A 16660-nucleotide genomic window follows, 5' to 3' on the forward strand; every position below is an offset into this window, starting at 1 on the left:
GGAATAGAATTCAATTTAAGAATATACAATGAATTGTATTTCACCGGTCCGTTTCCAGTCAAATTTCTACCTTACAACTGCGTATTGACGCCCTCACATGTGACATATCATAGATGCTGTACCACGCATGATCATAAATGTACAAAAAACTATTATTATAATAATACTAAACATAAACAATAAAATATAACGAAAAATGACTATGAATGTAACATTTGAAAATATAATTAATAATATTTTGTTTTTATACTACTTCTGTGTACGTTGTATGTTTATGATGTTCAAACATCGAAGACGAGCTTTTTCGAGAAATCATAATGGTGAGAATAATTATGATGGTTGGATGAGTTAGTTAGTGAGTGAGTGAGTGAGTGAGTGAGTCAGTCAGTCAGTCAGTCAGTCAGTCAGTCAGTCAGTCAGTCAGTCAGTCAGCGAGCGAGCCAGCCAGCCAGCCAGCCAGTCAGTCAGTCAGTCAGTGATCTTTCGTTTTCTCTTTTTAAGACTAAGATGTTGTAAATATTTAGTATTTATGAGATGTGTCAATAGTCACTTGATGGGATCTAGGTGTGATTCTAAAGTATAGTCAAAAGAATTCAAGATAAGTCATGGTATTTCTAATGCATTTAATCAACAGTCTGGTCGATCAACCATATTTGGAAGTGCTGACTGTGACTGTGCAACCCGTGAGAGCAATCTTCAAAAAATGAACCGTTACATTAATGACAACTTCACTTTCAAAATAACCGTCACTGGAATTGTTATAGAATTAATATGCTTCTTTATTAAATTGTAGAGAGTGAGTGCAGAATGACATGTGTGATAGTCCAGAGCACAGTTTGTCGTTTACGGCAGTCAACAAGCCCAGGGTCAACAAGGTGTCATGTACATGTACACTCCCACCCCCTTATTTGTTGACATAATATCATTCGCTGAATACAGAGAATTCGTATTAATACCGTTTTTAAAAGATTTCTTTATTTATTGACCGCGGTGCACATGGCAATGAATACTTTTCTAGTAGATGTGTGACTAGTTACCATTTCCAGTAATGGATTCCTCCAGTAAATGATGCTCATTACATGAACTTGTCAGACATTCAATGGGATTCATGTTACATGTACTTGACAGAAAACATTCACGAACAACGAATAATTCTAAGCAAATTTCAAGCAAATCAAACATGATAGAGTTGTTGGACCTCGGACACAGCACACTTGTCTAGTGTTGTCTGCAGACTGGACGAGCTACAAGTACAGTCTGCTAAAAGTGGATCTGCCATGTACAACGTTATCATACCATGCACGATTTGTGTGAGCCCGCTACCCCAGGTTAGTGTTTGCTCCTTTTATTGTAGAGATTAATAACATCAAAATAGCAATTAGTTGTCTACAATAGTATGACGTGATGTCCCACTTACAGAAAACACATTTGAAGTGTACTGAATGAAAGTTAAACATCTTGGTATTTCAAACAAGCACTTGGGATTTTTTCTCCAACTCAAGTACGTATTAGAACTTGTATATGTTTTCACTATAATGCTATTTATTATGAACTGTATATACACCTACTTGTAGTATCACCCGATTGTTATTTTCATCTCGTTATTTTATTGTGCAAATAGACAATATGGACGATTGTTATGTACGTACAAGAGAAGTACCACTCTTCTGGTTGAATTGATTTGTACAAATAACACACACTGAGGACAAGCAGTTTTCATCATATGATTTGCCTACACTACGGAAACACTGACGGTCGAGTTAATTTTGAGTGTCTGCCTACGTCTGCAACGATCGTACGAATTATATCTTACATTGGAATTCTATTTTACGTTTATCGTTCAAGGTGCTGCCGTCTAGAGCTACGTGTGACATATCATAACAGTAGACAACCCATTTTTCACTGTTGTGTAGCTCGGAAACGCACTGGTGAATTTTTATCTAAATCGGATATAAACTCTACCAAAAGATAAATTTTACAATCATCTACTATTTACATGACAATAAAGTGAAAGTCACCCATGTATATATTCAGATTGATTGTAGCAATGCCTGTGGGGTTTCGCATTCACGGTGATAACGCAACATTGTAACGGTCGTCTTCTAGCTCGGCTTCAACACAACTCGCATAAATGTCTGGTTGTGTGTGTGTGTGTGTAACGATGTGACACCAAACCGTACCCCTTCCTGCTACAAATTGGTGCAGACAGTAGATGTTGTCTCTCTTGCATGAAAATTTATACTACGGCTAGACCGACTTGACCAATCAAAAGCCTTGGTTTCGGTTGGTTATATGGAGCCATAACCCACTCTTTCTTAAGGATGTGACCGACCTATATATCCGTTTGAGCCAATCACGTCGTAGTATAGGGTTATGTGCTTATGCTAAGCCTCTCGTTTATTGACACAAAACCCTCCCGAACTCGTTAACTATGTATTACATAACTGTATCTGTAAATGAAAGAAGTCAAGTAATTATATCGTAACTTAAATATTAATATTTCACGAACGCATCGGTGGAATTTTTCTTACTCAGATATATGTAGGGCTGAAAAGTATATTTTATGACTATAGTTACCGGACATCCCCCATATTTTCGTGTCACAACTGACTTATTAATTTAAAAAATCGTGTATTTTGTTCACAGTTGGCGCGAAAGCTACATTCGGTAATAATTGAGCACGCTGCCATTGGTTGAAACGCGTCCAACGTCATCCAAAATATGTAAATAGAATGCAAATGAGCACTTCCAAATATGGTTGATCGACCAGACTGTGTAAATAGATATTGCACTTTCTCAATCTTTCTACCGACCAGTGAGTTTTGGACTCTAAATTCATTATATTGGAAGGTGATCAATGATCATCTATTTTCGCTAGGTTATATGTACGTCCCTCTTCAATGTCAATTTACCGTAGAAATGTAGTAGACATTTCTATGAAAATCAAATAGCCAATATTATTTGAAATTTAGTACGTCTGTCGTTTTTTTGTTTCAATTCTAGACAAGACCAAATGTTTGGTTTCGTTATTTGAAGCTTTCAAAGATATTTGGTCCCGTGCAGGAGATTTTTAATTTCAATAAAAGTGGAGAAGATATTGACAGAGCTAATGCTACAAATATAATGTCTATCTGTCCGTCAGTAAGAAAGGGAGATGTTTTGGCAAGATCTTGTACACTTTTACACGATTGTAGGTGTGGTTTTTTTTTTAAAATTATTATCGTGCCATAATAATACAGGGTAAATAAATGAAAATCACAATTTTAGGCCATGATTTCGACAAAGCCTTTCCATTTCTTTCTAGCCTTGATATCGTTAATTTTACACTCAATTCTGATTCTGTCTGATAACTCTACACAGATACGCTTTTGTTCTGGCAGATAAGCCAAGATTTGTAAATCGTAAACATTGCAATCACAATAATATGATTTACTCAGCTACCGACGTTATTGATTCGAATAATTAAATCACGAAAACATAAATCAATTCTAGTGTTGTTCATATTGTTGATGAAGTCCATTACTTTTTTCCACAGATTATCAAGCCGTCTACATTCCCAAAACATGTGTTTCTGTGTTTCTACGGTACCATAGATACGACATAAACTATTGACAGATCTCTTCCAATTGTACAATTTCTCATTACAATGAAGAAAAATAAACATGAAATTTGACAATCTACGTTCATATGTTAAATTAATTGTTCGATGAACCCAAATGTTTGACCAATTAACGTTAAGTTCGTACTTTCTATTCCACATTTCTATAACCCACGGTTTCACAAATTTGTGACTAATTAAGCACCTATATAATAATAATAATAATAGTCTTTAACTTTTTAACTTTTGTGACCAGTGAGATATTATCCTTGTCTTCAGAGAGTTTGACAAAAATAACTGTTCTGTTTGAAGTTTCCTCCTGTAGAGGGTGATTCTTCAAGATTGCTTTCCAGTCATTAGAAATGGAATTTAGAATCTCGAACGTTTCCGATATCCAGTTTGTGTGTACATTAAGTTTTCTATAAATCAAATCAACATCAAAAGCTCCAACAAAAAAAAGAAGATCTTTAACAAAAGTTAGACCCGAATTTATCCAATTGCGGAAAAAGAGTGTTTGTCCTTTGAAGGTAACGTTCTTATTGCACCAAACGATTTGGTTGAGTACAGATACTGCATCGCTAATAGAAATATTTCCTCCACCACACTCATGCCAGGGAAGCATTACTTCCTTGTAAAACTGACGTATCATTTAAAGACATTTACAATGCTTGGGCTCACTAAAGTTCATTTGAAATATTAACTCAGTGATACCATCGTGATACAAAAAATGAAAAGGAATAAGTTTCCACGAAGGAGAACTACAATTAATGGGTTCAGCAGCTATACGACTCATCCATGATGTCTTTAGAGCCTTATTCTGGCAAAATACATCAAGAGCATTAATTCCACCTTCGCAATACTAGCCAATTATGGTAGCTCGTTTGACATGATTGTAGTTTTTGAGGTATCGCATCCATCCATCCATTCATCCTGACAGACAGACAGACAGACAGACAGACAGACAGACAGACAGACACTTTTCTTATGGCCAAAAGCATGATTAGTATTAACAATGAAACGACATGTACCACATCGAGTAAGATCGCACGGAATGAAACAGCATTAACTTCCAATCCGTGTTGTTCTGTATGGACCACCATATCTCTAAGACTGGTATCACGACGCCAAGCTATTAAAGGTACTTCAGGAAAAATGAACTGGTTACCTTATTAGAACGTAAGATATTAAAATGCTTGCACATTATGTTCTTAACTCTACTGGAAAAGGGATGGTATGTTAGAGCCAATATGGGATGATCATTGTTACTCTTCGATCATGTGATTTGATACAAGCTTCCCTACACGTACACAGAAGACACTTTAAGCAAAGCCGCATAGGTAACCGACACATAATAACCACATTGGTGGTGGAAGTACGTGCAAAATTCAGCAGACCTTTCCCTTAAAGCCAAATCACTACTACAAATACGACGTAAACGAAATAATTTTGAATTGGGAATGGAAGTTTTACTCTTATTACTAGGATGTGATGAACCATACTGCAAATATGACTGTTAATCAACAGGTAATAGTATAAACAGATGTAGCTATATCATCACCATCAATTCTAAGGGACCGGAGATGTCAAGGAAATTGATAGTTAGTTCGGAAATATCATAACTATACTGAATAGCAGGATTAAAGTTACATTTTGTAATCAATAAGTTGCATCACTTCCTCAAGATTGAGTGAAGCTGCAATGCCATCATCAATAAACCGTTGAAATAAATCACGTAAGATCCCTTGATAGGAACTGAAAATAAGGTGTTGCTGATAAGACATAAATAAACAAGAATAACAAGGAGCAAGACAGGTTCCCATAGCAACGCCGCGATTCTGCACACAACATACCTGTCATGAAAGGTAAAATAATTACACGTAAGAACAAGTTCTGCCAATCTCAGTAGAAGTTGGGTAGGAGGGTCAAGTATAGGTCTAAAATTAATGTAGTGTTCGGGTGCAACTAAACCTTCTTTATGTGGTATGGTACAAGGATTTAACGTCCAGAGAGAAGAGGTACCATGGCTTACCTTGTTGGAATTGGAAGCCATTAAGTACTTTAAGAGCATGGTTTATACCCTTAATGTAGGTGGGCTGAGATGCGACAATGGGTCATAAAATGACATCCAAATAACGCGCGATGTGTTCTGTAGGGCAGTTGCAAGCTGAGACGATGGGCCTACCAGGAATATTAACCTTATGTATCTTGGGTAGTAAATAAAACACTGCTGTCCTAGATCGATGGACTACATACATACATACATACATACATACATACATACATACATACATACATAAAAGACACAATTCAAATAGTTACACATATAATATCATAAGTTAGCTCTTTTTTGTATATACTGACTTTTGACCTGACCTCCATCTTCAAAGTCAAATAGCATATCATTCAATAACGTATGGCGTTTTAGATCTAGAGACGCCTCTCACATGTCCGCACCTATGTCTCTCAAGGCAAACTGTAAGGCTGAGTATTAAGCTTTGACCCTGACTTTCGTCTTCAAGGTCAAATAGCGAATTCGTCATTAACTTTGGAATATTTATACCTAGACGCATCTTTCAGTATGCTAGAGACAAAGTTACACTTTTGAAGGACTTCTGACTTTGAACGTAATTTTCAAGGACAAATTTAGAATTCGCTAAGTAACTTTTTAAGTTTTTTTAATAGGGTCAGTCTTCAATCTGTTACACTGATGTTATAAGTGGTAACCATGTTGATAAGATTCTAGGACAATATATCTGAAATCAGTTAACAATACTATACATATTGTGTTGGGTGGTATGTCTGCGAAAGCAGAAGATTTGGAAATTGAATACGCATATTTATTACCAAATCAATTAAAAATCAAAAATCATTCAAGACTGGAAAGGGTTAGGTATGTTATTAAAAGGTGTAGTTTTAATGTCAGTATAAACGTGTCCTCGATTAAATATATCGATTCAAAGACTGCTACCCATTGAAGAGTCACTCAATATCAATGTTCAGTCCCTTAGGGGCGAGATCAATAGTTTAATATAGGCCAAAAATTAAAAGTTATTTCAAACCACACAAGCAATTTCAAATCAGTATGTAGTAGTATGTAGTGCTATGAATATAAAGCCAGTATGTATTGAGTATGTTTTTGCTGACCCTTTACTTTATTTTAGGGCAATGCATTAACCATAGCAAAATTTCTTCCTTTTCTCAATTTCACATATTTTATAAATATTTTTATTTAACTTTACTAGTGGATGTTTAGTATACTAAACATCCACTACAATCCAAATCAATTATGTAGGGTGAGCACTGAAATGGCTCAACCTCCCAACACCCCAAAAGTAAAATAAGTTAGTCTTTTGTCTTTATCTTATATTTAAATATCGATCTCGTCCCTTATTAGAGAGGTTGAGTCACGTATGGATCTACCGTAGTTATCCTTTACGAAAGCTTGTTGTTTCTGGAATTTGAATTAATTATAAAACGCATTGCTTTAGTCTCAAAATAACATGTTCTCTCTACTCTATCAGTTCAACCATTTATGTCCACTGAGATGTCACTCAAAATCAAAGTCAAGACCACTGCCTTCCATCCACTTTTTGTAATGCTCGTCAAAATACTCATTTTGAGCCACTGTGAAATAATCCTTCCATCCTCCAACTTTTCCTGGAAAACAATATAATTAAGTAGATGCGATTGTAATAGACTATAACAAAACAAATAGCACATAAAAGAGTCGAATGGAATGCTGTGGAATAGAATATAATTGACATAGTGCTACATCTACAAATACAGTAATTCATTACAATGATATACAAGTGTAACTCACTAAAATATTTTATATACAAGTATGTTGTTCTGACAAGACCTGAAATCGGTTCTAGTTCTTTGAGCATGAAAATCCTATGTAATTCCTCTGACTGCTATGCTATCACTATCGCCCCTCACCTCATTAAGTCTGATGACTTGCCATGGTACGTATTTACTATGCGAACATCAGTGCAGTTGTATTTCACGTGCCAAGACTGGTATGTTTTTCCAACTCTGTCTTGTACTCGCATTTTCTGATCGACTGTTTTCTTAATCAACGTCTGAATTTGCCAAAAACTACGGAAATTATCAGCAACTTTGGGACATCATTTACCACCATTCTCATCCTACTGTTTGGATGTACAGCCATATCGTATGATGAACAATTCTGTTCATATTTGACCCTAACTTTGGGTTATTTGGTTATATTGTATACCCGCATAATGTGTACAGTGTGAACCTATAAGCAACAATTGTAGCATTAATTTCTTTTTTGTTTTTGAGCTTTCGCGCTTTAGAGCTGTTCATTGTTCCTGGATTTGCACTAATGTTTAGGGCAATCCCAGAAAGAATAAAAACCTCAAGATAGAAAAATAAAAGGTCAAAACGAAACACTAATACTGACGGATTATTCCTAACATAAATGTCTCTTTATCAAATTTTCATTTGATATTCAATACAAAAGGATAATTATGCTAGTAATATTTCGACATTGCATCTAATGAGTGAAATATTATGCAAAGTCGATGAAATTGTGTAAATAATGTCATGTACGGTTTAGACACGTAAAGTGATGTGATATGAAATAGGAGTAAGTCATCCAATGTCTGACCCTAATTCATGATGTGGTATGCTAATTACTTTTCATTTGCATATCATTTTAATATCAGCATTAAAAAAAATTATTAAACTTTTACCGGTAATACTCTTATTAGTGATATTATTGTATTAACATTAGCATAATGCAGTCTGGATATTTTCTGTCATCTATAATTATATTTTGCGATACAACAATTTCCTGTCGTCCAGTCATTATTGGCAATTCAATTAAAGATTCTCCCTCGATAGTTTTGTTCTCCATTCCACCAATTCAAAACAAACATAAAAAATAATGTATTTACCTTTCCTGATGAAAACTGACTCCCCAGGCTCGAAATTAAGGTTAATTGCTTTTCCCAAAAGCTCATGGTCTGGTGGGGGTTTCTTTTTCATTGTCTCAAACGTAGCGAGATGAACTATCTTATCAATCAATTCAGGTGATAGATTTTTACCAATAAACTCAGAAATCTTCTGAACTGAAGTTCTTAAATCCTGGAAATAATGAAAATAATATAGCCCTCGAGTTTTTGTTCGAATGTTGTCATTAAACAAACTAAATCCAGACAGTGTGTAATGGGAACAACTCTATTTAAAAAGTCTACATTAAATGTTTTAGTACATTTGATCTAAAATAAATGAAACATATTTCATTCATTTTAAAGGAAGAATCAGCGTCTCTGTTCATCCAAACTCACTAAACCAATCATACTTGGGTATTCTTGGACACAATATAGTGATTGATATGAACATATAACCTACATACTGTCTGACACATTTAACACAGACTTATATACGTCACAGTGTTCTCATATCTGAAGGATGGCTTCAGGTTATTGCAATAAAGAGATATATAGTTTTGGGTGGTATTGTTATTTGAAGTATTAAACTGTGTTCACTTAAGCTTCTTGTTTTGGTAATTCATGTTGATGTTCCCTAGATGGCACTAAATTGCAACTAATTACAGCATGTTGTGGATACCTTGTAAGATGCTTCCGTTTTTCACGGACACGCATTTCGTCACACAGTAGTTGTCTCTGGTAAAATCACTGGGTTTGTGTTTATAAGGGTTAGCCTATTTTGTTTTGTTTCTCATTACCTGACATACCCAGATTTTCAGCTTCTACCTCATCAACATTTTTTTTTTTTTTAATTTTCGCCGGCCTTGATTACTTCTAGCGATATTGTCCTATCAGGCTAGGGTAGGCATGTGACTGGACTGTGAACGTCACATACAGTTGATGAACAGAGCATTTCTTTCTGGACAGAGGTTATTCAATTAGGGGGGGGGGTTAGGGGAGATCGAAGCAATGCCAATTGTGGAAAGAAGAAGGTGGGAAGGGGTCTCTTACCTGGAATCCAGTAAAAAAAGAAGGTAGAGAGGAAGAAAGGAGCAGCAGCGAAACATGAATTTATAACTTTTTTTTCATTGCTTGACCGACCTATAATTGCCAAGATGGTAATGAGACTCAACAGAAATAGGGTCACCCTAATAAGATTTGACAATATTCTTACCCGTCGCATATCTTCATATTTTAAGAACAGAATATTATCTTCATTTCTTCTCTGCCACCATGACAATACATGTTCATCCCATCGTCCATGCTCCACTGGAGGTTAAGTGTGAAATATGAATATATATACACATACATATATATATATATATATATATATATATATATATATATATATATATATATATATATATATATATATATATATATATATATATATATATATATATATATATACATGCATGCAAATCATGTCCCCTTGTTCTTGGGCAAAAACCACGCCCCTACCCTTTTTCACCAGAGGCCATAAACTCATCTAATGAAATGTTTTACATACATACATACATACATACATACATACATACATACATACATACATACATACATATATACATAATACATACATACATACATACATACATACATACATACATATGAAAAGAGAGCTGTCTTTTCTGTTCATGTTGATATTTGAGCGAAATCCATTCTGTCGTGCTGGTTGTCTGTCTGTCTGTCTGTCTGTCTGTCTGTCTGTCTGTCTGTCTGTCTGTCTCTGTTTGTTTGTCTGTCTGTCTGTTTGTTTCTCTCCATCGAACTGTTTATCTAGAACTAACAGGTAGGCTGACTGTGTCAAGAAATCAGGTCGAATGCCACGAAGTGTACTGATATAAATAATTAATATATATTTGTTTGAATCGTGTACTTACTTGGTAGTGTACCATTTATAAAACCATCAACTGTTTGACCAAATAAATCACGATCTTTCTCAACTGTGTGATCCATTGCCAAACATCGAATAAGGAAAAATAATGACACACATACATCTTTCGGGTTCCTTGCGAGATATATTATCTGAAAGAGAGAAGACGAAAAGTAATATTCCAATATATATGTAGGTTTTAAGTGCTGTAAACATTTAGTTCAAGAAAATGATATACGAAGAAAACAATAAAAAATAATTGTAGTTACATTCTCACCCATATAAGGAAGCCTTTCACTAACTGAGTAAGTACATGAGTGGAGAGGCCGGGATGAATGTCACGGGTCACTTATTAAAAATCGATTCTCGTTTGGAGGCCTTATTTTAGATAATGGAATTAGGGGATGGTGACATTTTACTTTTTGAGTCATTGTATTATCTATCCTTTCATTATTTTGTGAATTTTACATCTCACCACTGCCACCATAGTAGAGTAGTGCCGTTGTAACAGAACGTATCAGTCCAATCTCAGATTGTATGCAACAATTCAATGACAGAATTAATTGTTAGTCGTAGTATGACGTCAGGAGTCGGTCTCACATGAATGAAGAGGGAAACAGTGTGGTTAGATATTGGTGACAATCTGGTTGAATGGGGATGTTGACTTGGTCCCGTCAATGTCGGATGTCTGCTCGGAGTTAGTTTTTGGGAGTTCTGGCCTTCAGCTCGACCAATTAGACCAAAAATCCCTTATTGATTATTACTTGTCCCCCGGCCCACCCTCTTGGAATTAGTGAACGTTTTGTAATGGGTACGGTATGATCGGATTATCTGACCTTTGACTTTGGTAGGTTATCCGGCAACCAATCAATTTTCATATGTGTTGCAAAGTATCGCGGTGACTTCATAGTCTCCATATTAACACAGAAATCAGGATGACCCAATTTTTTAAATGCATAAGTTGATGGATGGTCATCTTCTCCGGCAGCTAAAAACTCCAAGTGGCCTCCTCTTGTTTCCTCAGGTATCGCTTTGGAATCGTCAACACTCCCATCGTTTAGGAGTAATCTGATAATATGTTTGATCCAATTTGTCCCTATATCAATAAATAAGTTTTTAAAAATCAAACACTTGCAAAAACATTCTTGAGCATAAAAAATCATATTGTGGACGAGGAGTACATTCCACTCTGCAATATTTAAAAAAAACATCATGTTATGTTTTGCTAATCACAAACTTAAAAGGCTGTCTCCGGAATGGAGTGCTCATCACAATGTTTAAAAACCCATATCTGTAATATTGTGCTCGCCACAATGTTAAAAAATCAATCTCCAGAACTTATATAGCTTATGCTTTTAATGAATCATTTGCATAATGGTTAGATATATCAGAAAGAAATACAATCGGTTAATTGTAGATTCTGATGAGCATGTCGACCATCGAATCGAAAGTTCATTGCTAAAAACTTTGAACTGCTTGTGCGTTATGACCTTTGTAAATCATTTGATGTACCAAGTCCACGAACATGATTGGTTATCTAATGAGACATTTCAATCACATAATCAGGTCACGTGATCAATACATAATTAGGTGCCGTCATGACAATTTGTAACGGCAAGTATTATGGAAATGTGACCTGTCGGCCCTCATACGTCAGACTCTATTTAAATTGATGCTACTTTTTTCACACGTCACGTGCATGGCGGGGCGTGGCTTAATACCAACAGATTGAACGAATCATAGTACGTAGACTTGGAAAGATGATCGAAAATAATTCAAAAAATCAAACTGTCAGTTAGGATAGCAAATATAGTGTAGTAGTGTTCATTGAAGGCTTCAGGCAGGCTAGGACTGTGCCTATTTGGTGCGTATAAACAAAATAATTAAGTAACAAATTGGACAATAGAAAAAATATAATTTAAAATAATTAAATAATAAGATTATATTATTTGATTCTTACCAGATTTAGGATATGTAATTGAGATCAGATCATCAGGGCGTATTTTCAGCTTCTTTATTTTTTCTCTTGGGTGACACAATAAAATGAAATCCTTGTCATCCATTGCAAAGGTCTTAATTATGTTCTACCAAAACTGTTCTAGATCTAAAATCGACAATACAAAAGGAGGGGGTATAAGTTTTTGATGTGTAATTAATCTACAGGATATCCAGCTACCATGATATAATTCGAAAATATGGTCACTGGGAGATGCATAATCAGTCTTGGAATAGAAAGGAAAATAGCCCAACAAGCCATAAATATTTCGAATTTTATTGACGGTTTCATGTTACAGTTATTTGGTACTGTTGTATTAGCGGGTTTTCACCTAAGCACTTATACCGACGGTCAACTTCGATCCCCTCGTTAATGAGATATTCATATGCAAATACGGACGTTAACTTGAATGAACACGACCTAAACAACAGTGCAGACTCATTAGTCTTTTGACAATATTTAACGTCATTGAAACCATCTGTAATTCTATATGCAAATCCTTAGATTCCATCGATCAAAAATTGTGGTATTGCTCAGACACTGCAACAGTAGCCGGCGGTTTGAGAAACAGGTGTTCTCTCAACTTGAGAACTTTGTAGCGTCATTGGCTAAGGTTGTAAGACTCTGGCATGCAAATTATAATGAGATGTCCATTGAAATATTGAAGTATCAGGAAAATCATCCTTAACGGGCGACAAACTTTGCACTGTATCTAGACAAAGAGTAGAACTGTGTTGATTGGCAAGGGCATTTAGAGTCTTCTCTCTAATATTTTACTGACTTAATAATTAGAAAGTATTAACCATGAAAATTAAAAGGTCGACATATTCACGGAAATAAACCGTTAATCCTCTTTCGACATGCGTTCGTAGGTTGTCTAGCCTGGTTGCTTTCAAAGTGGAAGTGAAGAACGTTAATGGTGCTATTTATGTTCTGCTTTAATTCCATGAATTTGACAACCTTTATTTGTCAAAGGTGAAACTCCAGAGTAAAAGTAGTAAAACATAATTATAGTTATACATGTACTTGGAATTCAACAAGCTCTGGTGGTTCTCCCCAGTACGTAGTCGAGCAGCACAGTTACGCAACCATATCGTACCATTACTTGTACTTACTCTTTGTCATGTTAATTTCCATAAGTCGACTTTCGTCGAAGACGCTTACTATTGTCAATGAATTACTTAGTGGGTGTTCACCTGTGGAAGCACTAATTTAGCCAGGAGCACACTAAAACAATCAGCTGAGTAAAATTTCACTGGTGACAATTTCCTCATGCCAATTCCTCTCCTGTGAGGGCGAATTTTGGTGAGATTTTGGTCGTGAGCCAAATATATAGCGTGTTTGATAATTTTGGCCAAGAGTGAATATTTCCTCATGTGTGCACCTGAATGTGAGCATTCTTCTCACGACTTTCTCATAAGAGCGCATGCCTTGCGATAACATTATTACAAAATGTTTTCCTCAGTCTAAAGCACAGATGAATAACTTCTACGTCAACTACGGTATTATCATAGTTTTATAAAACTCTCAACCTGATAACATTGTGACATCATTAGCTGACGTTGTACAAGTTGGTATGCAAATTAATGTTATGAGATGTCCGTCGAAATATTGAAGTGTCAATTTCAACCAGTTCAACCATCTTTAACGGAAAAGAAACTATGCAGTGTATCAAAACAAAAGAGTTGAAATGTTTGGGGTGAAATTTACCAAAAATTATTGCTATTTGGTTTGTATATGACAGAGCTATATTTTGGTAGAACTACTCAATACACACCGGTGCATTTGAAATAGCCAAGCGAAAAACAATAATTAGAATAGACAGTGTATTGTTAATTGCTCCGAGAGAGTCAATAGGACAGTACAATACAACTATTTTGAAACGAATCCGATATTTCAATCCATCTTCTGAAAATGAAATCATGGTCCTGGTCAAAACGTCGCATTCGTTTCTAATTTAACTTCCCAAAGTATCTAGATCTGTATTTTACTATATACGCTGGAGACTTCTCTAACGTTTGTTATTGTACTGTTAATACAATACTTAATAATTAAAAAGTACTACCCCTCAACTTAAAATATTGAAATATTTGCGGCAATTAACGATTATTCCTCATTTTGACTTGTATTTATCAGTTATATACCCTGACTACTTTCAAAGGAAGCCTTTTAGCTGTTTTAACCGAGAGTACTACTAGTATTGATGTTTTGTGTTTGTTCAACGGATTGGACAAGACATTTTTATGAACCTTTTATTTTTTCCACAGGTGAAACTGAAGAGGATAAGTAGCATAACAAAGTTATAAGCTTACTTCGAATTCGACAAGCTTGGACCCCCCCCCCCCCCCAATAGGTTGTCGAGCAGCTCAGCTACGCAACCTTTTACCGTTATTTGTACTTAGTCTTTGTCAGGATAATTTCCATACCTCAAATTTCGTTGGAGACAAATATGTCAATTGAGTATTGACCTTTTCGTTGGTCATTTCGATTTATCCGTTGCACGTATTAGCATAACAATGGATTTTCGTCGTCGTCGTTCAAAATGTTTTCGTTCTAAAATTTGCATACGTCCACTTTCGTTGACGTTAAATATTATCAATAGATTAATGAGCTTTTCGTCGGCCATGTCGATTTATATGTCACTGTATTTGCATAACAATAGATTTTCGTCGGCTTTCGTTCTGAAATGTGTTTTCGTCTGTTTTCGTTCTAAAATTTGCATACGTCCACTTTCGTCGACGTTAAATATTGTCGAAAGATAATGAGTTTCGTCGATTTATACGTCGCATTTTATTTGCATAAGGATGTCATATTTTTGTTTCTATTTTTTTTCCCTGTCTGCACAGTCAAGTAACCTGTTTTGTGAATGCATGAGGCCAATGAGGCGAAAAAGCCGGGAACAAATAATCGATCTCTAGTCCAAAAGTGTTGCAAAAAGCTGTGAAACTTTAACAAACGTTGATGTAGTCATGACGTATGTAGTCGACGATCGGGTTGTTGTGTTATTGTCGACCAGCACCATTATGAAACCCACTATACATCCTTTATAACTGGCTATCAAGGTATCAATAATCATAACGTGTTCAACATGATCACAATATTCCAAGTCCACCCTGTCATAAATTCTGGTCGTTTCCTATTTGTGCGAACAATGACCTGTTCTGATGACGTTGGACGACATCCCTTATTCTACGTCTTACTACAGTAGCAGAACGAATAATGTAAATGTCTTGCACATCTCGAGACAGAATGCGTACATTTGCACGGACATGATCTGCTATCAGTTGATAATTGTTAGCATGCTGACCCATAGCTTCCAAAATCAATTGACGTTCGGTACGTGTCACAGGAACCCGGATAACACGTCCGCACCCGGACATTTTATTTGCACGACATTCCCTGGAGCATGTGTTTGAATTAATTTGATAACTAATTCTAACATATTACATGAATTCTATATTTAAAAAGAATTAGAAGGAAAGTGAACAATCATGCAAAATCAATACGTTCTCGTCTCAAGCTTGCAATTCTAAGCCCATTAACCAATCGCCATGTTCTTTTAATTCATTAACATCTGCAAGAAGGTGTACAAGAAATGTATTGACAAATCTGTAAGCTTGTGATAATGAAATGCAAGTTACTTTCACCCACTCGGACTGAAGACGTTAAATATTGTCAATAGATTAATGAGGTTTCAGTCGATTTATATGTGGCATCTATTGCATATCAATAGTTTGCCGTGTGCATGTATCGTTCGTCTACGCTTAGGTGAAAACCCACTATTACAACTACCCCTAACAAAATAATAAGAAACTGTAAATTCTACACTTTAAGAGCATATCGCACTTTCTTGTGTCGTTTCGTCTATGTATATTAAATATTCAAACTAGAAATAGGGAATTGGAAGTGAATGGTTGATGTCTGTATTTGATGTTGCACATTTGTTCATTTCATTTAGACAAAATTCACAAGAAGTTGTTATTCATTCAATCTTTTGATATCTTTTAAGTGTAACGTGTGCAGTTTCTTATTGGTGTCAGCGTTGTTATTATAAAACAGAGGCAATGAACGGAAACATGAAACTTGGCGGTAACCGGGTGTAAACTGAATGCCCCTTGTCGTTAGGCAAAAACCATGAAGAGGACAGTTAGTAACCACCTATGGGCATGGTCTTATATACATAATTATATGTATACGCTTACACATACACATTGACATTTAATCGTGCCTAATAC

At 35.5% G+C, this 16660-nt stretch overlaps 1 protein-coding gene across 1 annotated transcript; it reads right to left on the minus strand.

Moving 5' to 3' along the window:
- Positions 1 to 7145: 7145 nt before the first annotated feature.
- LOC144445360 (sulfotransferase 1E1-like) lies at positions 7146 to 12492 on the minus strand. The gene is made up of 6 exons (XM_078134899.1): positions 12390 to 12492; positions 11266 to 11525; positions 10437 to 10581; positions 9731 to 9825; positions 8521 to 8710; positions 7146 to 7255 (listed from the first exon to the last, which is right to left on the minus strand). Exons 1-6 carry the CDS (start codon positions 12490 to 12492, stop codon positions 7146 to 7148), a joined length of 903 nt encoding a protein of 300 aa, XP_077991025.1.
- Between the last annotated feature and the right edge of the window lie 4168 nt (positions 12493 to 16660).

The sequence above is a fragment of the Glandiceps talaboti genome, chromosome 14, assembly GCF_964340395.1.
Source record: "Glandiceps talaboti chromosome 14, keGlaTala1.1, whole genome shotgun sequence".
In the NCBI taxonomy this organism is placed as follows: domain Eukaryota; kingdom Metazoa; phylum Hemichordata; class Enteropneusta; family Spengelidae; genus Glandiceps; species Glandiceps talaboti.